This window comes from Borostomias antarcticus, assembly GCF_949987555.1.
Source record: "Borostomias antarcticus genome assembly, chromosome: 5".
NCBI lineage: Eukaryota > Metazoa > Chordata > Actinopteri > Stomiiformes > Stomiidae > Borostomias > Borostomias antarcticus.
This window is the reverse complement of record NC_140238.1, coordinates 30,609,197-30,632,592: the sequence shown is the minus strand read 5'-3', so window position 1 is coordinate 30,632,592 and position 23,396 is coordinate 30,609,197. Positions and strand designations below refer to the sequence as shown.

The 23,396-nt window shown below is 49.3% G+C and overlaps 3 protein-coding genes across 3 annotated transcripts in view; 1 reads left to right on the top strand and 2 right to left on the bottom strand.

The window, feature by feature from the left end:
• Positions 1-1,607: 1,607 nt before the first annotated feature.
• LOC311309768 (retinal cone rhodopsin-sensitive cGMP 3',5'-cyclic phosphodiesterase subunit gamma) lies at positions 1,608-2,428 on the top strand (the record flags this gene model as incomplete). The annotated part of the gene is made up of 3 exons (XM_084439092.1): positions 1,608-1,765; positions 1,949-1,989; positions 2,352-2,428. 3 exons carry the CDS (start codon positions 1,608-1,610, stop codon positions 2,426-2,428), a joined length of 276 nt encoding a protein of 91 aa, XP_084295218.1.
• A 917-nt stretch (positions 2,429-3,345) lies between these two features.
• Positions 3,346-20,938, bottom strand: clcn7 (chloride channel 7). The gene is made up of 25 exons (XM_084438765.1): positions 20,751-20,938; positions 19,871-19,945; positions 18,262-18,327; positions 18,017-18,082; positions 17,388-17,520; positions 17,031-17,140; positions 12,637-12,717; positions 12,469-12,531; positions 12,204-12,287; positions 11,893-11,986; positions 11,736-11,800; positions 11,460-11,576; positions 11,282-11,336; positions 11,130-11,190; positions 10,558-10,711; positions 9,569-9,662; positions 8,169-8,344; positions 7,689-7,740; positions 6,787-6,914; positions 6,582-6,667; positions 6,199-6,331; positions 6,020-6,079; positions 5,734-5,910; positions 4,938-5,018; positions 3,346-4,668 (listed from the first exon to the last, which is right to left on the bottom strand). Exons 1-25 carry the CDS (start codon positions 20,862-20,864, stop codon positions 4,582-4,584), a joined length of 2,412 nt encoding a protein of 803 aa, XP_084294891.1. The 5' UTR covers positions 20,865-20,938; the 3' UTR covers positions 3,346-4,581.
• Positions 20,939-21,550: 612 nt separating this feature from the next.
• Positions 21,551-23,396, bottom strand: part of ptx4 (pentraxin 4, long) — a gene marked incomplete at both ends in the record, with an annotated part of 3,569 nt that continues 1,723 nt past the window's right edge. Inside the window, one exon of the mRNA XM_084439091.1 lies at positions 21,551-22,191. Coding sequence (XP_084295217.1) covers positions 21,551-22,191 — 641 coding nt within the window. The remainder of the gene's footprint in view (positions 22,192-23,396) is intronic.

Here is a 23,396-nt window from a genome sequence, read left to right as displayed (position 1 = left end):
GTATGGTGAATGATTTGTCAGTGGTAATTCATCTATTTTCTGTTTTTAAAACCTGGCAGCGAACCACATTTCCCTTGCAAGACGGTAAAGATTTGGACTGACAAATTTACTTTGACTTTTCCTACTGTACATGGATTTATCTTTTTTTTAAAACATCGCCAGCAGCAGCTCACGGTACATTACCTGACAGAAAGGATGTTCTGACAAGTCTAACTGACAGACAGGATGTTCCGTCCTCTATGCAGACTGTATTAATAAGCAGCGTACTACGGTATATGACAGCATACTGGGTCAGATTGTCCTGTCAGCAGACATCCAGGTGAAAAACACAGATTAAGTGCGAGGATTTTCTTACCTGACAAGCTTCTTACCCTTGTCCCTCTGGCAGCCTGGATATCAGGCTCAGCTAATGGAATTGGAGATGTAACTGAGAAGATTGCTCACCTGAGAGAGTAAGTACATCATGTCTTTACCATAAGTCTTGAGACGTCCAGACAGTGTACTGTAAATACTATATATTTGATCTATATGGAGTAAATACATCCCCTTTGATCTATACCTACATCCTCTTTTGTGGTTAGGGTTGGGGTCAGGGCAGAGGTGAGAGAAGGTCTTAATAGTGTAACAGCAGAGCTGACTGGAGAACTGAAGACTATGTCACAATGCAGGGTTAATAACAGAGAGATGGTGTGTGTGTGTGTGTGTGTGTGTGTGTGTGTGTGTGTGTGTGTGTGTGTGTGTGTGTGTGAGTGAAGGATTACATTTTGTGTGTGCACAGTGAACCTGTTGTCCCCCGCCCTCCCATGATGCAATGCATGTCATCAGCATGTTCAGTTGTTGAATGTGTGGAGTGGGCTTTTCCAGTTTAGATGTACATAGAGCATATAGGCCCACAATATTGTTTCTTTGGTCTAAAATGTAAGCATTTATTCGAAAGACGATAGTGAATTAACGTCTTTTCCTTGTGTCTCCAAGCTGTTCAGAGCACTGGGACTCAGTCACCTGATAGTGGTGGACGAGAACAGGATGAGTGATGTATCATTTATTGCGTGTACGCGTGCAAGCATGTGTGTGTGTGTGTGTGTGTGTGTGTGTGTGTGTGTGTGTGTGTGACCAAAAAAGCTGCAGCTGTTGTGGCCAATTTGGGTCAATAGGATTTGCCTCTTTTCAACCTCATTCTCCTCAATCTCAGCCAGTCTGATACAGAGATACAGAGCGTGGATTTAGGAATGAAAGGCCGAGACCAGAATATTGAGACTCGTGATCGGGATGAACTGCATGAAGACCGGCTGATCCCATCACCCCAATCTGTCACGGTCAGGGTGACGACAGTGCCAGGCAGAGTTCAGGTATTTAAGCCTCGGAAATCTGACCAACCCAGCAGAGAAGAAGAGAGAGGAGAGGAAAAACCAGAGAGAGAGAGAGAGAGAGAGAGAGATACCACCGACCGAGGAGAGACCGGGGAGAAAGAGAGGGGAGACACGCCTCAAAGTCCAGGAGAGAGAGACACCGCTTTGCCCGACGGCGAGCATTGACAGCACAGGAGCTCTTCAGACGCCCGAGGGAAGGGAATCGAGTGGCTCAGGGATGAGCAGAGCGGCTCAGGGATGAGCACCAGCAGCATCAGCCTCAGCAACCTGGGCGACGCCCCCTCCACCCCCACCAGGGTGACCTGCCCCACCACCCCCAGGAGAGGACCCCCCAAGTTCAAGCAGAGGATGACCCGCCAGTTCAAGAGCAAGCCCCCCAAGAAGGGGGTCAAGGGGTAAGAGAAACTCGTACGATACCAGCGTCATACACCCGGAACCTGTATAGACTAGCGTCACCAGACACATTAAAGGTTTCTAGGTGTCCAGGGGACTGGTATAGACGACCTTGTAGACTAGTGGTTCTTAACTTCTAAAATGATTTCTCTCAATAGTTCTAATATCCTTTCTGTTGTTCTCAGGTTTGGAGACGACATCCCAGGCATGGAGGGATTGGGCACTGGTGAGTTGACCTGTTGTACTCTGACCACTAGACACTACTACTACTACTACTACTACTACTACCAATAGTACACATACAGTACTACTGCCTCACAGCTTTGCACTTACACATGTTATTAAATGTGTTTTTTTTGTTTTTTTTAAATTAAATTATGATTTTTCAAATCATTTTCCTAGTCAACTAGATCCACCGGTTCTGGACTAGTGCATGTATCGGGTTTAACAGACACAGCTTCAATAATCACGTGATATGTTCGAACCTCTCAACAATTTTCTTCATTTCAATGAGTGTGATGACCTCTGATTCTCATTACTGACCCCACCACGACCTCTCCCCTGACCCCTGTTCTCCCTCGGCTCTAGACTTCACGGTGGTGTGTCCCTGGGAGGCCTTCAGCCACCTGGAGCTCCATGAGCTGGCCCAGTTCGGCATCATCTGAGAACCCTGGACCCTGACCAGAAACCTGGAGCTGGGCCCAGACCCAGAACCCCATCCCTGGACCATACTGAACCCTAACACAGCAACAGAGCTGGTCCAGTCTGGTGTCCCCCTATACGTCCTGGCCTGAGAGCCAGATCCTGCTAGTTCTGTGTTCTGATACTCCACCTCTCCTCTCACAGGTCATGTCTGGTTGGGGTTAAAACCTCTTTGTGCTGGTAGCGTGTAGATATACGTTAGGACACGGTGGTCGTGTGGATTGAGACAATCTGCCTTGGGAGGTCGAGATGAGCTTAAAGGTGTAAGTCGTGTGCTGTAGCTGCACTTAAAACGACTACTTCAGCCTATTAATGTATTATACCTGTCAAACCGTACTGTGGTAGGCTAGATGTCCATCTTTATAATGATGCTTAGACACTGTGTTCCTCTGCATACTAGGATTCTGAATGCTCTGTAGTCACAATGCTGCCAAAACCGTGGCACCTTTACCTACCTAGTCTCCTACTCTAGTCTATAACTATACTATATAACTATACTGTATGTACTACGATACCCTCTACTCCACTATACTCTGCTGTGTATCTTCTGTGACACAATCATAGAGCTGCTTGTTCATCTTGGGTGAAACTGGTTCTGAACTTGAAGTGCTTATTTAACATGATACTCATATTATAATCAATCTAGATCATTGAATGTCAGTAGCTTACCTTTGCACCGAATTGCACTGTAATAAACATTTCTTACTGTATACTGTAAACGTGGAGTCTATCCAGGTGAGAAAGAGGAAACATGATACGAGTCAAACGCAATATCATTACATAACTTTTATTAGTTCACAAATTGTTCATCAAAATGGTTATAAAATACAGCACAATCCATCCTTAACATCTATAACTCTACAAACAGAACAGAGGACAAGCATGGAGGAGCATGTAAAAACAAGGACTGAGGGACCAGTCATGGAAATAATACCAGAAATGTATGATCCAGAAAATGACGTCGATGTGATGATTACAAATCCTAACTTGTTACAGGTGAACAAGTTGGAAAGCGATAAACACTGTATGCAAACCAATGTGACGGCAAAGTCAGATTCCTATCTGTGATTAGTTAGTAAACAGTGTTTCTAAGTCGCACGCTGGGAAATACAGTTGACGGTTACATTCATTTCGCCATTAACATGGGAGACATGATGTTTAACTGAAAACGTTTTAATTGACAACACTCCTCCTTCAGTAGCAAAGTGCAAACATCTCGAGATAAAATAGGATTCTGTACCAGTGGTGACCGACACTTAAATGCTGTGTAGCATCACATGTACCTTCAACCACGACTCAGTTCAGGAGATAACGATTAGGGCATTACGGCTCTGGCCAAAACAAATATCACACGCTGCCACCAGGAGGCGCACCCTCTGGAAGGCTCACCTAAGGACTCCAGTCAACTCAGCACATGGAACATAGAGCCGGAATCAAATTAGTTCCATAATTCCTAATCATATGGAGTTCTTAGAAACCCAACAAGCTTCCCGGTTGTATTAAGGACCGAGGAGGTTTGACTGAGTCAGCGTTGAGTTGGTGATCTGTCTGGCAGAGTGGCCGACCTAACGTCTCCCACCCGACTACTTTAAAACAAGACTTCAATAAATAAGATTTCACATAGTGCAAAGACAGAATTATAATAATGTGATGGACGACTGATGCGTTTCCTTTGACAAATTAAATAGGCACCTTTTCTTTTTCACATCTTTTTTTTATCATCAAATGAGCGCAACCCAGATAGAAAGTTCTCACTGAAACACACCAGAAACCTTCACACCAGAAACCTTCACACCAGAAACCTTCACACCAGAAACCTTCACAGAGACGCCCTGGTCTTCGCCTGCATTCTGAACACGTGAGAAGCTGCTGTGTAATGTGGAGCTGTAGATACGATGACTTCTGGCTGGCTGTTTTGGCATCCTCGGTAGACAGTGACCCCTAACCCTTGACCCCTGGCCCAGCGTCCAGAAGTATCGGAGTGCATAGCTGGGAGGGGGTGGGGGGGTTGCGAGGGTGGCTAGGCAACAGGTGACCGGTGCATTCTCTGGGTATGCATATATATGTATACTGTATATGTGTGTGCGTGTGTGTGTGCGCGCGCACGTGTGCGTCATCATGTCTGTGCCAGGTCTAGCTCCTCCAGGCCGTGCTTGCCCAGGTGGTATCTCGCCAAGTCTTTCCGGGTCACCAGTCCAACCACCTTCACGCAATACAGAAAACACGACATTTAGCTCACCAAAAAGTCCCTCAGCGAACAAACGCACACGCCCGCCCGCCCGCCCACACACACACACACGCCCGCACACACGCGCGCGCACACACACACACGCGCCCACACGCCCACACACGCCCACACACACGCGCCCACACACGCACACACACGCACACACACACACACACACACGCCCACACACGCCTACACACACACACACGCCCACACACGCCCACACACGCCCACACACAACTCACCCTGTTCTCGTTGTCCACCACGACCAGGTGTCTGAGTCCCAGTGCTCTGAACAGCTTGAAGACACGAGGAAGAGACGTCTCCTACAGAGAGAAACGCACAAGTTAGGCTTTAGGTGGGAGCGTTTGTGTGTGTGTGTGTGTGTGTGCGCGCGTACCTGGGGGACAGTGTAGGCCGTGTGTGTGTGTGTGTGTGTGTGTGTGTGCGCGCGTACCTGGGGGACAGTGTAGGCCGTGTGTGTGTGTGTGCTTACCTGGGGGACAGTGTAGGGCGTGGGGTTCATGCGTGTGTGTGTGTGTGTGTGTGTGTGCGTGCGTGCGTACCTGGGGGACAGTGTAGGGCGTGGGGTTCATGCGTGTGTGTGTGTGTGTGTGTGTGTACCTGGGGGACAGTGTAGGGCGTGGGGTTCATGCGTGTGTGTGTGTGTGCGTGTGTGTACCTGGGGGACAGTGTAGGGCGTGGGGTTCATGCGTGTGTGTGTGTGTGTACCTGGGGGACAGTGTAGGGCGTGGGGTTCATGCGGGTGTGTGTGTGTGTGTGCGTACCTGGGGGACAGTGTAGGGCGTGGGGTTCATGCGTGTGTGTGTGCGTACCTGGGGGACAGTGTAGGGCCTGGGGTTCATGCGTGTGTGTGTGTGTGTGTACCTGGGGGACAGTGTAGGCCGTGTGTGTGTGTGTGTGTACCTGGGGGACAGTGTAGGGCCTGGGGTTCATGCGGGTGTGTGTGTGTGTGCGCGTACCTGGGGGACAGTGTAGGGCGTGGGGTTCATGCGTGTGTGTGTGTGTGTGTGTGTGTACCTGGGGGACAGTGTAGGGCGTGGGGTTCATGAACTCGGTGAGGTCCATCATGCACTCCCTCTCGTCCTGGGACACGTGGATGCTCTGGATGGGGGGGAAACGGGGGTAGGCGTCCCGGAAGTCCTTCAGCTGGAGCTTCCTCTGGGTCAGCCTGGAGCGCGCCAGCTCCACAAACACCTGGAGGAGGTTAACACACACACGCACGCACGCACGCACACAGCTCTATCAACGTCATAACTCCGTTAACGCATCACAGAGGACTGTTATAATGTACACAAACACGCACCTTGTGTTTGAGAAGAACTATGAGTTGAGAGCGAAGGATGAGTCCACAGATCTTCCCAGGCTGAGAAAACAGGAGGGGAACAGAGGATGAGTGATTCTCTCTCTCTCCCCCTCCCTCCCTCTCTCCCTCCCTCCCTCTCCCTCTCTCTCTCCCTCTCTCTAAGGGCGGAGTTGTCGTACCTCTTCGCTGGCAGAGAGGTGCACTACGACTGGGAAGCCATTGTGATTGGTGGATGTGTTGCTCAGGACGTCGACGATGGTCCCGACTTTCTCAATTCTGTTAAAACAGGTGACTGGAGAACTCATCACCTCTCTGCAAGAGAGAGAGAGAGAGAGAGAGAGAGAGAGAGAGAGAGAGAGAGAGAGAGAGAGAGAGAGAGAGAGAGAGAGAGAGAGAGAGAGAGAGAGACAGAGACAGAGACAGAGACAGAGACAGAGAGAGAGAGAGAGAGAGAGAGAGAGAGAGAGAAAGAGATACTAAAGGCCTCGTACAGTACAAATCAAGCTATAAGCCGTCCGGCTAAACGCTGGATTGGAGTCAGCCAATCAGAAAGGAGGCTTGCCTGGCTGTCAGCCAATGGGAGGTGGCGGGGGCCTCCCAGTGTAGGAAGGGAACACTCTGTAGCTTGATGTGGATGTCATACAGACCCTGTAGTACACAGACACGGGTTACTACACAAACAGGCCAAAGGCACACTGGAGTCGATGGAGCGAGTCCGGGGGAATTGAAAAGGCGAGTTCTCCAGCCCATATCTCAACCCCCCTCACCTCGACAAAGTAGTCTCCCACGATCTTAGCGGTCATGAGCACCAGCATGATGGGCAGGCCGTAGGTGACGTTCCCGGTGGCCTCCACCATGATGACCGTCAGACTGAGGGTCATCCTCACGATGCCCCCTACGGACGACAACGCAGCGTTACATCACCTGTCATTCAGCAGAAGGTTGCGTGATGTCACATCGCCGTGGCAAGAGCATCATTCCATTAGGTTAGTATAGAAGTATACATTCTAGTTAAGGGGTGAACTTTAGAGGCCTTCTGAGAAGGGTCACAGGTGACCATGTTAGCGAGGTAGTAACTGTTTAATATTAGTCTAGGTGTAACCGAGTGGAACGTGAGGGTAACTGGTGGAACTCGCTCCTCAAGTCCCTCCAAGAGGGACGTCCCTATTGGTGCAACTGTCAGCGTGTCCTGTGCCTCACAAGTGTGGAGAGTTAGTGGAACGTGGGTTCGAGTCCCGTCCTGGGCAAGACCTTAGCCTGGGGTCGCCAGCCTGATCTCGCGACCTCACATTCTAATTCACTCCGAAGATCAATCTGGATATCCAACCGTTCTAACTGAATCCACTGGAACAAAGATTTGTTTGTGCCAATCACAACCGTTCATCTAATATGGGGCGGGTTTGATTAGATGACGGAACAGAGGAGCACCGTAGAGGCGTTTTCTCTGATTGGTTGTAGGTCTATCCAATTGCATCCAGCGGCATTTTGATCTACGCCCGTTGGTAACGCCCCTTGGGAATCGGAAAGCAACTGTGAGTTTCCGGACCCTTAGCATTTTTGCGAATTGGGCCTAGCGAAGCCAGGCTAGGCGAGCCCTTAGCATTGGTCGAACTGTTGAACACGACGCTGACGAGAGTATGACGGTTACATGGGCTGCATCATCACTCACCCAGCTGGGCTGCAGCTCCAATCATGGCATATTTACCGGGGTCAGCCCAAATCTGACACACAAACACAGAGAGAGAGAGAGAGAGAGAGAGAGAGAGAGAGAGAGAGAGAGAGAGGGAGGGAGGGAGGGAGGGAGGGGGAGAGAGAGAAAGAGAGAGAGACACAGAGACAGAGAGAGAGAGAGAGAGAGAGAGAGAGAGAGAGACAGAGAGACACAGACAGACAGAGAGAGAGAGAGAGAGAGAAAACAGGTCAGAGAGCTGGAGAGTGAATGTGGAACTGAACGGCGGGTTTTATCCAGGTCAGACTGGATTGTGTGGATTACTGGAATGTAGCAGGTCTGACCACGACACACAAAAGGCCTTTTATCACAGTGGGACAAGATGTGCACAAACAGTACAACAAACGCAGTACAACAAACAAAAGCACACTCGCCTCCCAACACACACACACACACACAATAACACACGTGCAGACGCACCGAGCCGTTGGGAGGGCTGATGGTGGCGAGCAGGATTCCGAACAGCCTCCCCCAGGCGGCTCCGATGAGGAGGGAGGGGATGAAGACGCCGGCGGACACGCTCAGGCCGTAGGTCCAGCAGGCCAGGAAGAAGTAGGTGAGCGTGAACATGCTGAGAGTCAGGGGGTTGTAGGACCCTGCGGCACACGGAGGGAGGTCTGTTACTTTCCATGGAAGAGAGACTACACCGCAGGCGCGTTCTCACTGGTGATTTCAGCCTGGGGTGAGTCATCCCAGGGCAAACTCGTGATTGGACACACCCCCCCTGCCAACCCCATCTACAGGATTGCCTATTTTCAATCATGGTCGATCATTTAAATACACAACTGATTACTTAACCTAGCAATGGTGGTCGGAGAGCACAGACTCGGCCCCTGAATGCATGTCCTGGCTCTGTGCGCACGCGCAAGCATGATGTTTGACGATGCTTCGTTAGGTGGCGAGCGTTATGCCGGTCCGAGCCCTGCGTCTCTGACCTTCCCATGTCGAGGTCAGGCTGGTCATGGGTTCTAAGGTGGCCCGTGCTACACCCCTCCACTGAGTTACATGAAAATCGGTCTGGTCGTTTTTTGCGTTATCCTAGTCCAAAAAAAATGAATGGAGGTGAATGGGCAGCTTGTGGACCCGCCCCGTGATTCTGATCGGCTCCAAAATTGAATGGGTTCTAAGTTGGCCCATCATGCTACTCCCCTCCCGTGTGTGGAAAAGGTGTGGAATAAAAGTAATTTGTTTTCCCACAAAAATTGTCCTGTTATTGTCTCACAAGCCTTGATAGTTGTTGTTTTTTAAATGATTAGTCTAAATCAAAAGTTGGACTATTGCACCTTAAATGTAAAAATATTTTTGGATTGCCCCCAATAGACCTTCACTTTTTCATACTCTTGTTTCAACCCCTTCTCTTTCTGTCCGTTCGTAGGCGTCAAGCGTAACAGCAGCATCTGACAGAAAGCCTCATCGTTTCTGGTTCTGCCATCAAGCTGGTTCTGGACACTTTCATCCCTCCGGGTCCCAGATACGAACAGGTCATTTAGTTCCCGTATCGGACCACAGCGATCTTGCCATCTTGATGTCCACGGGTCCCGTTTGTTTACTTTATTATAGTGAAGACAGAGTGAATGTCTTTTAAAACTCACAGTGGGAGCTACATTCTCTGTCTTTAGTTTCTTCATGTTTGTCGAGCGCCTGTCACACTCTGTTTGATGTGCATGCATTCGTCTGCTGCTACTTTACTCTAGTAACCTTGACCTCTCTCCTTGGGGTGAGACAACCCGGGTCAGCCTGGGTTGAAATCGCCAGTGAGAAAGCACCTTATGTGGACGCACACACCACACACACACAAGCACACACATACACACACTTACCAGGCGGATTGTGGAAAAGGCTGCGCACACTCTTCTCGGGCGTGTTGAAGAAGGCTGTTGCCATGGAATTGTACTCTCCATCTGCACAGAACAGCTAGAGAGAGGGGATGAAGGTGGGAGGCCATGAAACAACTGACCACCACACCTGTGTGGGTGTGTGCTTGTTTACCTGTAGTGTGTACTCCTCTGTGTGTGTGGGTGTGTGCTTGTTTACCTGTAGTGGGTACTCCTCTGTGTGTGTGGGTGTGTGCTTGTTACCTGTAGTGGGTACTCCTCTGTGTGGGTGTGTTTGTTTACCTGTAGTGGGTACTCCTCTGTGTGTGTGGGTGTGTGCTTGTTTACCTGTAGTGGGTACTCCTCTGTGTGGGTGTATGCTTGTTTACCTGTAGTGGGTACTCCTCTGTGTATGTGGGTGTGTGCTTGTTTACCTGTAGTGGGTACTCCTCTGTGTATGTGGGTGTGTGCTTGTTTACCTGTAGTGGGTACTCCTCTGTGTGTGTGGGTGTGTTTGTTTACCTGTAGTGGGTACTCCTCTGTGTGTGTGTGCTTGTTTACCTGTAGTGGGTACTCCTCTGTGTGTGTGGGTGTGCTTGTTTACCTGTAGTGGGTACTCCTCTGTGTGTGTGGGTGTGTTTGTTTACCTGTAGTGGGTACTCCTCTGTGTATGTGGGTGTGTGCTTGTTTACCTGTAGTGGGTACTCCTCTGTGGGTGTGTACTTGTTTACCTGTAGTGGGTACTCCTCTGTGTATGTGGGTGTGTGCTTGTTTACCTGTAGTGGGTACTCCTCTGTGTGTGTGGGTGTGTGCTTGTTTACCTGTAGTGGGTACTCCTCTGTGTGTGTGGGTGTGTTTGTTTACCTGTAGTGGGTACTCCTCTGTGTGTGTGGGTGTGTGCTTGTTTACCTGTAGTGGGTACTCCTCTGTGTGTGTGGGTGTATTTGTTTACCTGTAGTGGGTACTCCTCTGTGTGTGTGGGTGTGTTTGTTTACCTGTAGTGGGTACTCCTCTGTGTGGTCCTCTTTGTGGTCCTGTCCCAGGGGTTGGCAGTCATTTGAGAAGTAGATCATGGCAAATGACACGGTTGCTGTGACCGCCGCAACCAGCATGGCCTCCATCACCTGAAGACAGGGCCGGTGGACATACCTGTCACGACGTATACACACACACACGCACACACACACACACACGCATGCACGCACGCACACGCACGCGCGCACACACACGCACGCGCACACACGCACACACACAAACGCACACACAAACGCACACACAAACGCACACGCACAATTAAGTCGATGAGGTTGTTTTTTTCCAGACATCAAACACCGGGGAAGTCCAGCCCGTCTCGACCGCCCCTTTGAACAACAGCCTATGAGCCATGACTCAGCATAAGGCAAAAAAATATTATTGTTGGCACAGTAGTGTCAACTACAGTGCATTCCCGGCATAAACACAGGAATCCTGGTAGCTTGCTTCCTCATTCTGAAATCTCACGCAAACGTTCAAACAACAAGTCTGAAGATGACGACACCCAAGCTGTGGTGTTGGGGCTGTGGCTTACCTGATCCTGAAGATGGTCAGCCAGTAGTTGAGGACGTTGAACAGAGCTCCTAGTAAACCACCTTGGACCACAACAGACAGAGAAGTCAGTTCTAGAAGTCTAGCGCAAGCAGTAGCACACAGCCATTTTTCACGCAGCCTGCTCAGTCTTACCTATAGCTCCCATGACGATGAAAAGGGGAATCTCGTAGAGGTTGTAGGCCACACTCTGCCGGAGACAGAAACACACACTCAGCGGGCATAGAGCTATAGCAGACATCATAGGAACAGGGTTCCCCCCCGCTACAGGAACGACAACGTCCGGGACGAGTTTTGTTGTTGAGAAGCTCACGTTGCTCTCGAAACGCCCGAAGTTGATGAGACCGGGGCTGGAGAGCTCTCCCGGTTTCTTGTTGTAGATCCCCAGGAAGAAGTTCAGCGTGAACGTGGAGATCATGGAGGCAAAGAACTAGGATTTAATAGAGAGAAATGTATCACACAGAACCCGAGGACATAGAGCGTTCTATTTCACATCTTCCTCCCCTGTCCCCAAACGCCACCCTTCTCTACTCCTCTATTACCGCCCTCAAACTCCCCATCAAAACATTCTCTCCATCCCGCTACTCACGATCCTCCATGTCAACATCTGGTTCCAGAAGGAAGCGCCCTCCTCCAGAGAGAACAGAACTCCGCCTGAGAGAGAGAGAGGATTACACTGGTGACTGTGTGTATGTCTAGTGTGTGTGTGTGTGTGTGTGTGTGTGTGTGTGTGTGTGTTTACTTACCGACTGGTGCTCCAAACGCAGCAGACACACCAGCAGCAGCTCCTGCTGATACAAAGTCCCTCTTCTCTGTGTCCCGACGGAAATACTCAAAGATCTGCATACACACAGATAGATGTATAATTAACACACACACGCACGCACGCGTTCACACACACACACACACACACACACACACACACACACACACACACACACACACACACACACACACACACACACACACACACACACACACACACACACACACACACACACTGAGACAGACACACACACACACACACACAGGCACACACACACACGCGCACACACACCTTGAAGTCTTTCTTCAGAGAGGTGCTCCTGCCCTGGGAGACTCCTGCTGCCACCACAGCCCCAGAGTGAATCATGGGACCTTCCTGGGGGGTTATGGGTAAAGGGGAGGGGGGAGGGGTCGGGTCATTAGATGGGGCGACATTGCCATTTTACCGCCGTCAATATTCACACCCAGATTGACGAACACAAACCTGAAAGATTTCACAAGTCATAAAGAAAACCACAAAGAAAAACAGAGCCCGATTGAACAGGACCGATGCTTACCTTTCCCACAGCGAGACCCCCCGCTACCGAGCAGATCACCCCGCACACCTTCACCACCAGCGTCTGGAGGAGGGACACAAGTTAGCGCAGTTAAACACACCTGCAGGGACGCCGCGGCGGTCAGCTCCGTTACGCAGGCGGACCCGGCGGTCGGCGCTCGTCGTCTACCTTGAGTCGCACCACCCGAGGGACCTTCACTCCGTTGAGGTAGCACTTGATCTGAGGTATCCCGCTACCGGCTGCGATAGGCTGGGAGAGGGGGGGAGGGGGAGGAGACAAAGACGGCGAGAGATGAACGGTATCTCTAAAAAAAATGGACAGTGGTCGTTGTGTGAGCTGAGTGTGTAACAGTGGATGTTTATGTTAGCTCACTCTGTGAGACTCAAGAGGCTGAAACAGGAATGGAAAAACCCCAACTGCCTAGTCACTGAATCATTACTGCTGGTTATTTGAGGACACACACGCGCGCGCGCTAGGGTGCATCAAAATACACATTTCCGGAATATTGATTTGCATGGGTGCTAAAAGTGTTACCATCCATGCAAAAACAATAGATACAAAATATTAAAGCGATACGAGGTGATTTAGAGGTGCAACGGTACGTCTGATTTTATGGCATAAGGGGGTAACAGGAACTGTGTCCCTTCACTCTGCCCTGCTCGCACATGGCCTGCTGGTGTGTGTGTGTGTGTGTGTGTGTGTGTGTGTGTGTGTGTGTGTGTGTGTGAATGTGAGTTATTCACGCACAAGGTTGCAACATTGTTATATTTCAAGCACGGAGACCTGTCTGCTCCTATATTCCCGCACCTCTGTGTGTGTGTGTGTTATTCAACAACAGTGTGTGTGTTGTTGCAATATTGTTACATTTCAAGCCCGGAGACCTGTTTGTTCCAATATTCCCGCACATTTTACCCTCTGTTTTGCGGGAACTATTCTATTTTCACGCACCTGCATAAAAATGGGGGGGGGGGGCTTTGCCTATAAAAAGCTCTGCCTGTGTAGCTCAGTTGCTGAGTCAATTCCCTCAACGCCACCATCACACACCACAGGATCCAGCTCTCACAAGATGGCCTTAGGCCCCTGCCAGAGGAGCCGCACCCTGGTTTTTGGTCTGGGCGCCACTATCACCGATGCAGATGCCATTATCACTGGCGCCAAGCTGCCAAGTGGTCACCAGATCTTGCGGTGCTTGCTGTATAACTGCGACACACAACTGCATGCAAAGCGACCAGGTTTGACTGGAGCCATGTCACGGTTCCAGGCGGCTAAGATTGTTTTGGAGCAGGTGCGTCCATTTTATGGAAAGGCCAACATCCCAATGGGGAGTGATCAGCGAGAATGTGAGAAGATGATAGCCCTCCTCGATGCCAACAACAAGCTGCGGCGCATACCAAAGGAAAGGCGCTCCAGTGAGGCTACTGCTCGACTGGTGGACGCAATGGAGCACAAGCTGGATGCCACGTTCCCGCTGTGGACTCCAAACGCAGAGGAGCTGATCCGTGATGCAGAGGACCTTGCTTTTCTAGCCAGCATGAAGGGCGACAGAGTGGCCACATATGGAGCATTCGATGTCAAGCTGCAATCCAAGGTTTGCTTTTATTTTTATGTAATTTTATGTTTCTGCTTCTATTTTCTTATTTTAATGTTTTGTGCTTGATCTGTAAAGCACTTTGAGCTGCATTGCATGTCATGGAAGGTGCTATACAAATAAAGTTTATTATTATTATTATCATTATTAAGGTGAAGCGGCGACAGGAGCGTGAAGAAGCGCAGCAGGCCTACCTCACCAAGGAGCAGGAGATGACGGCGATGTCTACCAGCATGGTGGTATTAGAAAGCGAAAGTGATGAGGATGGCAATGCAGAGGAAGCAGTTGCTCCACTGGCTGAGAACACACCCATCCGTGAACGCAAGAAGACAGGCACCACAGCATTCATTCCATCTGACATTCTCAGCCGGCCAAGCCTTGTGTCACTGGCTACACGATTGAAGATGACACCAACGCAGCAGGCTGCTTTCACACGCGGCCTGATCGAGGAGTCAGGTGGAAATTCAGAAATGGTCTCCACATCCTACGCGACAGCAGACCGATCACGCCGTCAAGTGCTGAAGACCATCAGTGAGGAACAGCACGAGCAGTGGACACCCCCTCCCATGTGCACCCTGCACTGGGACAGCAAGTTGACACCAATGCTCAACAATGTGCGTCAGTTGGAGGAGCGTCTGACGGTGGTGGTCGGAGATGCGGAGCGGCTAAAACTACTCGGCGTGCCAGCATACATGAAGGGGACTAACGAGGCATGTGGAACGATCATCGCCCGGCTGACATGCAAGCTGCTGCAGGACTGGTGCTGTACCGATCAGGTTGTCAACATGGCATTTGACACCACGGCCTCAAACACCGGCCATCTCACAGCAGCCTGCATTGCCATCCAGAACTCACTGGGTCGACCACTACTCTGGTCCGGTTGCCGGCACCACATCGGAGAGGTGCTCCTCAGCCACATTTTCACTCACCTCAAGGTGGAGGTGTCACGATCGCCAGAGGTGACATTGTTTACACGTCTGCGGGACAACTGGAACCTGTTGCCACTCAAGGGCGGCACATTGTCCTGCTACATTCCTGGGGATGCTGAACCACCATTTCTTGGCAAGTTGCGTGCTGAACTCAATGTTTGCGCTGCAGGACTGCTCAACTACAAGAGGGGTGACTATCGTGAGTTTGTGCAGCTATGTCTAGTGTATCTGAGTGCAGACATTGCAGATCAAACTCCAGTAACCTTGCAACGACCGGGAGCAATGCACAAGGCACGGTGGATGGCCAAGCTGCTCTACACCCTCAAGCTGGCCTTGATGGAGCAGCACATTGCGTTGCTTCCTCAGGGGACCATCACAACACAACAGCAGGTGTTGAAGATTCGGGCGTTTGCCAAGTTCATTACGCACATCTACGCAACATGGTGGATGGCCTGTGACACGGCCGTAGATGCTGGATGGAATGACCTCACACTCTACTGCCACCTGTGTGAATACAAGGCTGTTGACGAGGGCATCGCTGCATCAGCAATTAAGGCTCTGGAGAGGCACCTATGGTACCTGACATGCGAGATGCTGCCCCTGGCACTCTTCAGCACCAAGGTGCCAGTTGGTGAGCGGCGCGCACTTGCAGATGCCATCTTGGAGCACAAGCCGGCTGATCTACCCATGCGAGCCCCACAGCTCCGCTTTGGCACTGGCTTTGGCAAGCCGAAGTTTCCAACCCTCTCGCCGACCACCAGCTTGGCTGACCTCGCCAACCCAGACTGCTGGTTCGGCATGCACCTGCTGCACATTGATCCAACTTTTCTTTCACTGGATGTAGAGGATTGGACTTCCAGTGCAGCATTTCAAACGGGTGCAGTGAATGTACGTGCCATCAATGTGGTGAATGACTGTGCCGAGCGTGGCGTCAAACTGACGTCAGACTTCGTGGCAGCAGCCAGGAGCGAGGAGCACCTGCAAAATGTGCTGCAGGCAGTTGAGCATGACCGCACACAAAATCCAAATCTTCGCCGCAGCAAGCGCAAGCTGGACCAGGAGTAGGACACTATATTGAGACATGTTCGAGGACAGTAACTTGATTTACTTGAATACTGTACTTAAGTACAGACACTGAGGAGTTGTACTTTACTTGAGTATTAGATTTTATGTTGTTCTATTCAAAATAAATGTTCTAAAAATCTATTTCTTGTCGTTTTTGAGATTGCATCGATGTTATTCAGGAAAACACCCAAAAACGCCCATTTTGGTATTTTTCACATGCTGCGTTGGACCTCTAAATCTCAAGTAATTTTCCCAAAACTTTGCACAAATCATTTGTATGTGTGTCATAACAAAATGCCACCCCAGGCAGAATGATATGTTGAGATTTAATTTTAACATTGCAATTTGATGCACCCTAGCGCGCGCGCACGTGCACACGCACACACACGGCCGGCTCTAGACTTTTGGAAGCCCTAGGCAACATTTTCTGTGGAAGCTCCCTTTTGAAATAAACCCTGCCCTCCAACAAGCAATAACAAGCGATACAAGCAATAACAACAATCCATCATCGTGTAGCGTTAGGTTATCACTTTATTTCATCAGCAGCAATGATGCACTTGAGTATCATTCGGTTGGGGCCTCAGCCAATCAGATCAATCTATTGCTGGGGGCTCCTGGAAATCTGGGTTTTATGAACACTTTTTATAGTTTAAAACAAAAAAGCTTTTGCAAGGCCGGTAGCTCTAGGCATTTGCCTACTCTGCCTATAGGAAACATTGGCCCTGAACACATTCACACATTCATTCATTCCTTTAATTTTTTAAACATCTAACCAGACAATTAAAATCCCGTTGAGACAAAGTCTCTTTTACAAGAGTGATCTGACCAAGAAAGGAAGCAAAAATAATAAGATAAAACATGAACATGAGTCAAATATAACAAATACAGTCAAATACATAGAATACAAATGCACCTATAGAAACATCCAGTAGGCCTAAATAAGAGGCATGGAGCTACACGCCAAAACACGAAGTCTTTACCTCAATGAAGGCCACTATGGTGGCGCCCACCATGACGAAGGAGGAGTTCAGAACAGCCCAGAGGATGAGGGAGATGGAGAGCCCGCCCACCTCGGTGAACCTTTCTATGTCTGGGAGGGGTCAAAGGTTAAGGAGGGGTCTGAAGGTACTAGTCATGAGACGGGACGCATCCCAGGCAACACGGTTGGCAACCGCAGTGATAGACGTTATTAGACGGCTATACCGTAGCACAAATATACCTCGGATGAGGGAACGTTTATGAGGTTTTCCCAAACGTCTATCCTGGCCATGCATGTCTGTCTGCGTCTGTCTGTGACCGTGAGCGCCAGTGCATCCGGCAGACACGTGAGAGGATACACAGTTTGACTACGGAGTACTTGACTCCCGCCAGCTTCTCCACCACGATGTCTATGAAGCAGGCGATGAGCCCGGTCAGGAACCCGATCAGACCGCACACCACCCAGCGACTGATCTCCAGACACCTGAAGCCCTGGGAGAGAGGGAGGAGAGAGAAGGAAGGGAGGACAGCCAATGAGAGGAGGGGGTGAATTATGAATGAAAAATCTTACTTGGTTTAGTTTAGATTTCAAGAATGTCGATCAAGCTGGTTTCAAACAAAGACAATAGGTTTATTCTGATGTTTACGGTTTGCAAAGCGGACTCTGCACAGGAAGTGAATCCTAGCAAGAGTGAGGGACTCTGGACCGAAAGTGATAGCTTATAACGCCAAAAAGGAAGTGACATCCAGTTTCAGGATGAAGAGGACAGGGAAGTGATGTCACACAGGAACAATTTGTAGTTTTAACAGACTGATTCTAGGGGAACGAACTACAAAGTTAGAACAACAGTCAGGTAGGAAAACAAAGAAAAGAACAAAATGTGTGGGTGACATTGGTGAGACTGGAATTTCATTCACAGAATCATCACGCCGTTCAACGGCATGTGACCGCGACGCGTTGCCCTTCTCGACGCAGGCGTCCACTCACCATGTAGCTCATGCGCCTCTCCTCCTCCAGAAACAGCTGATTCTCACTGTTGTCATAGTCGAGACTCTGAAACGCAGAGACAACATCTGTTCCAGAAAATCGGATCTATTCCGTTCGGGTCAGCTGAACCAACTGTGTAAATGCAGTGACGACGAGACACAAACTTAAGAGCCGGAACTCTGGTTCTCTTGAATCACAGAGAACATCCTCCATACTGTACAGTGTTGTCTCTGTTTGATTATTACCTCAAATTTGAGCGACAGCAGCTTCTCATTGTGAGGGATCTCTTTGGGTCGGCCCCTCAGGGAGTCCTGCTTGGGGGGGGTCACAGAGAAATGAGGTTATGACAGAAAGACACTTCATTGTGCATCTCAAATAACTGATATGAGCAAGAGACTCATATAGATGCGTGCGATTCAAAAAGGCAAAAAAAAAAAACGACGTTTGACAATCGGGACTCAATCCTCATGCAGCATGGCATCACTCTTCAACACAGTGAGGAAATCTTCCCTCGCAGGCGCACAAATTAACAGGCAAATTAAAGAAAACGCAAAACTATTCACATCAGCCAATAGCAGAACTGAGCAGCAGCTGCGGCGGTCGTGCTGGATTGCCAAACCCAGGAATAACCAGCCGTAGCCTAAACTGGTCATGAGCTGGAAATTCTCGCTCAGATCGGTGACCGTTTCCAGACCTGCGCCTACAGAGTGGATGAGTCAGGTTTGCTGCTGGTTGTCTTGTTCCCCCCCCAGCTGAGTCTTTCCACAGCACGGCTGTCAGGGTTATGATGAGGGAAGTCTTACAACCGAAGTGACGAGGCCGAGGTGGCACAGGACCATTATCTATTGTATGTAAGGTGGCTGCGACCTTGTGAGGCAGCACCCTAACACGGATTGCGCCCTAAAGCCCGCCGTATTCTTATTGTAACTAGCCGTGCGCGTCCGCCGCGAGCTTCCTGTGTTCCTTTGGCGCGCCGGCTGCGGTTGACTGCGCGGGTACGCGGGAATTAACGCGGCGCAGAAGACGGGCGGACACGGCAAGCATATCGCAGGCTTAACACCCTGTAACGGATGTTGAGTAGTGTGTTAATGATTGAATCAGGCCAATAATGTCTCAAGTCCTCTTCGCCAGCTCTTCCTTGTCGTGGGAAGTTTGAAGGTGTAGGCCTCTGACTGAAGCCAAACTTGAATTACTCTATCTTACATTCAGCAAATGGCACATGTGGCAAGCGGCACACAGGTCCACACTTTTCAGTTGAACTAGTCCATCTATACAAATTCTCTCAGTTGAACTAGAGTCTACTAGAGGTCAAATCACACTGATGGATGTTGACCAGGGGGCCGTGGGATGAACCTTGGAAAACATGTTCTGAGACATTAGCACAGACTCTAAACTGTGAAGTCATGGTTAAGTCTCTGATATGGACAGACCTGTATTTAATGGATTTTTACTGTGCAGAGGTCTTCTGAGATACAGGGGTCTCTAAATGACTTGTGTATCTCTCAACATTGGGACTGAGAGACCTAGAGAGAGTACAGGCCTCTCTCCCAGCCCAACAAGCACATACCCCTGAAATCAGCATGTCATTAGTCCTGAGGGCCTCACTGGATCACGTGTTAGCTCTGTTCAAAAGGAAGTCTGTGCTCTATGCACGTCCCAAGATTAAGGGATTCAGCTTCAGCCTTTGATCTGGGATCAGTCTTGTATGTATTCCCCCAGTTGGTGGATGCTGTGATTTGGGGATCCTGGATCTGTAAAAGGGATTCTTCGACGTGGGTTGACACCACACGGGAAGAGAGAGAGAGAGAGAGAGAGAGAGAGAGAGAGGGAGAGAAATCTGAACTTGAACTTTACCTCCTCCGATGTGATCTCCTCTTCCAAATCCACCGTGCTCAGTCTCCCTATTTGAAATATACCGGCTCCAGACAACTACGGACCAAAGACATTACAGATCGCGAAAAAGGTCCATGTGTCTCCAATTTAACATGTAGGTGAACACGAAACAGTAGCAGTTACAGCCTGCTACCGGCTGTGTAAATGGTCAGCTCAGTACTGCCTAATTGAACAGGAAGTGGTTATTTACTCAGAATAATTAGCACAAACAAGTAAAGCATTGATCTAAATTTGGAAATTGTATTACAAAAAAGGAAGTTAGAGTCTCCACAATGTTTCCATTTTCTCTTCCCATTTTCCCAACACAAGGCCAGTTGAGAGAGGACCATTATCTATTTTGACAAAATATTTTTTTTGGACTCTGCAATACCCTGTGTACGTCTAGTTAGCTTTACATAAACTACGGAAGGAACTTGCACGACACCGACTGGTTTTCCTGACGGCACAGAGTATCCTTACGGCGGCCGCAAGTTGTCCGCTATTCTTACGGCGCTGCATCTTGTTTTGAAAAATTCTGCTTTCAAAACCTAACCAACCCTAACCCTAATATATTGTATTTATTGCTCAAATGCTCGAATTCGGTACTTCCGGCCGCCGTAAGAATAGTCACTGCTGTTTCGGACACTATCCTTTGACGTTTGCAATGTTGTTAGCTTGAACGGCCCCATGCAATAACTCAAATGATGCTATTAAATCAACGTTAACGTTAGTTAAATGCAATGATCTCAAGGCAAAATATGACGCATCAGTCATACTGGGTAAGAAAACATGAGATTTCAGGTGGCGTTTGCTTTGAGCGAGTGAGTCTAGGTGCTAGTTAGCTTGCCGGCTACCCCTTTACCTGTCTTGTGTATCGGACTTCTTCAGAACCGTTGAGTAACGGGGTCCCCTCCCCGCCTGCTGCGGACTCGTCACCTCGACTAGACCACGACACTTTCTTCGCAATGTTGGACATGCTTTCTTTAGATACTTTGCCACTCTCACAATCACTGAAATAATTTGTAATTTGCAACTGTGGCTGGCTAACTACCCCTCACTCAGCTCCCCATGACTAAAATCATCAAGCAAACTCGTGACGCTTTGTACGGGTAGCACACAGGACCGTACTTCCTGTTGTTCGCGTAGACTTGTGGGTATCGTAGTTTCTTGGACATAGGCTACTCCACTCAGGTTAGCGAAACAGTTTTGTTGAAAGTATCGTTTTTAGAGGATCACCTGCTACGACTGATCTGTCTGTCTGTCTTGTCTGTCTGTCTGTCTGTCTGTCTGTCTGTCTATAACAACACAACAAACTTAAATGAGATAACCTTTCTACTTTTGTTAAGCAGCTGTATGTCATACTACCAGCTGTCTCTCCAGCCATTACATTACAAGCCATGGCTGTCCTCCTTGTACACCTTTCAACTGTAGGCCTATTATAAGGCCAGAAATTACACAGGAAGTAAGGAAATACTGCATGAGTACAGGGAAATTGCTAGCCCATGTGCGGTTTATTTTCATAACGATAATCACATTAGATTAATAAGGCATGGCTCCAGAAAGGCAGATGTCAGATGTGCTCTTCAGGCCAAAGTCAGGACAACTAGAGGGAATGAGTAGCGGTGTATGATGAAGTAGGGCTAGCTGCAGGACATCAGTCTTTCAGAAACAGTGTTCCAGGCACTCACAGGCCACCTGCTGCGCCTTCCCATGCACCCCTGCTACATCCTCCAGGGTCAACACCACTCCTCGTGGTATCCCCTCCCCCGTTGCCACCCCTGCCACCTCCCTCGGACTCAGCACCCTGTCCCACACTACGAATCCCGCTATCCGCCCCACGAACCCCTCCACGGGGTCAAACCCGCCCCCCACAGTGTCCTGCTCTTGCCCCAACACCACCGACCCTCCTCCGGGCACCTCGAAGCCCTTCCTGAACTTTGACCCCGTGGAGGTGAGCCGTCGGTCGGTGTAATGCCAGAAGCGTCCCTGGATGGACGACCAGAGGAAGCAGAGGTGGTGCCAACGCCCGTCCAGGACGACGTCCACCGGGAGCCGTCGGTAGACGGGGTCTCCCACCACAAAGTCCAGGGTGTTTCTGGTGTCGGTGGCGTTGTGTCCGTAGAGGACCAGACTGTTGTCGTTGTCCTCCGTGGCGTAGGAGAGTAAGGTTCCGACGTATCCGGCGTCCACGCGGAGCCAGAGACACACAGAGAGCTCCGGGAGGTTCGGGAAGCTCCGGGAGAAGGTCACGTAGTTTTCCGAGGAGGCGGAAGGGAAGAGGATCATGGAGTCCACGTTGCAAACTGAGGAGTGAACAGGAAATGAAACCAACAGGGTAGTTTATTAGGTGTGTTTAAGATGAAATACTCTTTAGTCATATTTCTGACACAGACTGGAAAACTACCTACCAAAACACGATCTCATGGACAGAGCCAAGCGAAAGGCTATACTGTCACTCCAAGGGGAGCTGTACCCTTGTATTGTATAAACATGTAATATAAACATGCTAAAAACTCTGATGAGACAACACCTCCCACGTAGGTAGTAGGCTATGATGGTAGTAGGCTATGATGGTAGTAGACTATGATGGTAGTAGGCTATGATGGTAGTAGGCTTTGATGGTAGTAGGCTATGATGGTAGTAGGCTATGATGACAAAGTCAAGGTGGAATTTGGGAAATAGACTCTTTCTCCTGCTGCTGGAGAGGGATATGGCAGTAAAACACAGACAGTAAATTATTTCAACCCCTCCACTGTCTCTACTGTAGGCTGAGGCAACTAGACCCACTTGTCCAACTGGCTGGGGATTCAAGACAAAGAATGAGCCTGCGACTAAAATGTCTTCATCTGAGTTCAGAGTGAGATTCTATATTTTGTATTCAACATCAGCAAAGGTGTTAGGCCAAAAATGGCCGCAGAAGGAAACAACTGGCACTGATACAATAAAACAACAACCAGCAAACCCACCATGTATGAAACATCTGCTGCAGAACTCAAAGTTACAGAATGTTCCGTTTTTTTCCTCATGAGGGATACACATGAGGGATACACTCTAAATTAATTCCTCAGATGTAAGCATACTGTAACTCTTGGCCTAACTTCACCGAGAACGCTTGATCATCCACATGACATGACATCCACACCTCTCTCTCAATCTCACATTCTCACTCTTTCTATCTTTCTCTCTATCTCTCAATCTCTCCTACTCTCTCTGGCCGACGTGTCCGTGAGTGGGTAGTTATGTGAGTTATGCATGTTATGTCTATGGGAGAGGTTAACTGGATGCCTGTTCAACTCATCTCTAAAGCAGAGGCTTTCCCCCTGGGGATGAGTGAGTTTGACGTTATGTAATGTTTCAACTCTCTCTGGACTGTATCCGCAGATGATGAGTGGAAACAAAATAAACAAGAGCTTTAACAGACCTCTCTTCCTCCCTTAACGATCTCAGATCTGAGATTCAGACTATGTGTGCGTTGGTTGTCGCTCCACTATTAACACATAATGGATGA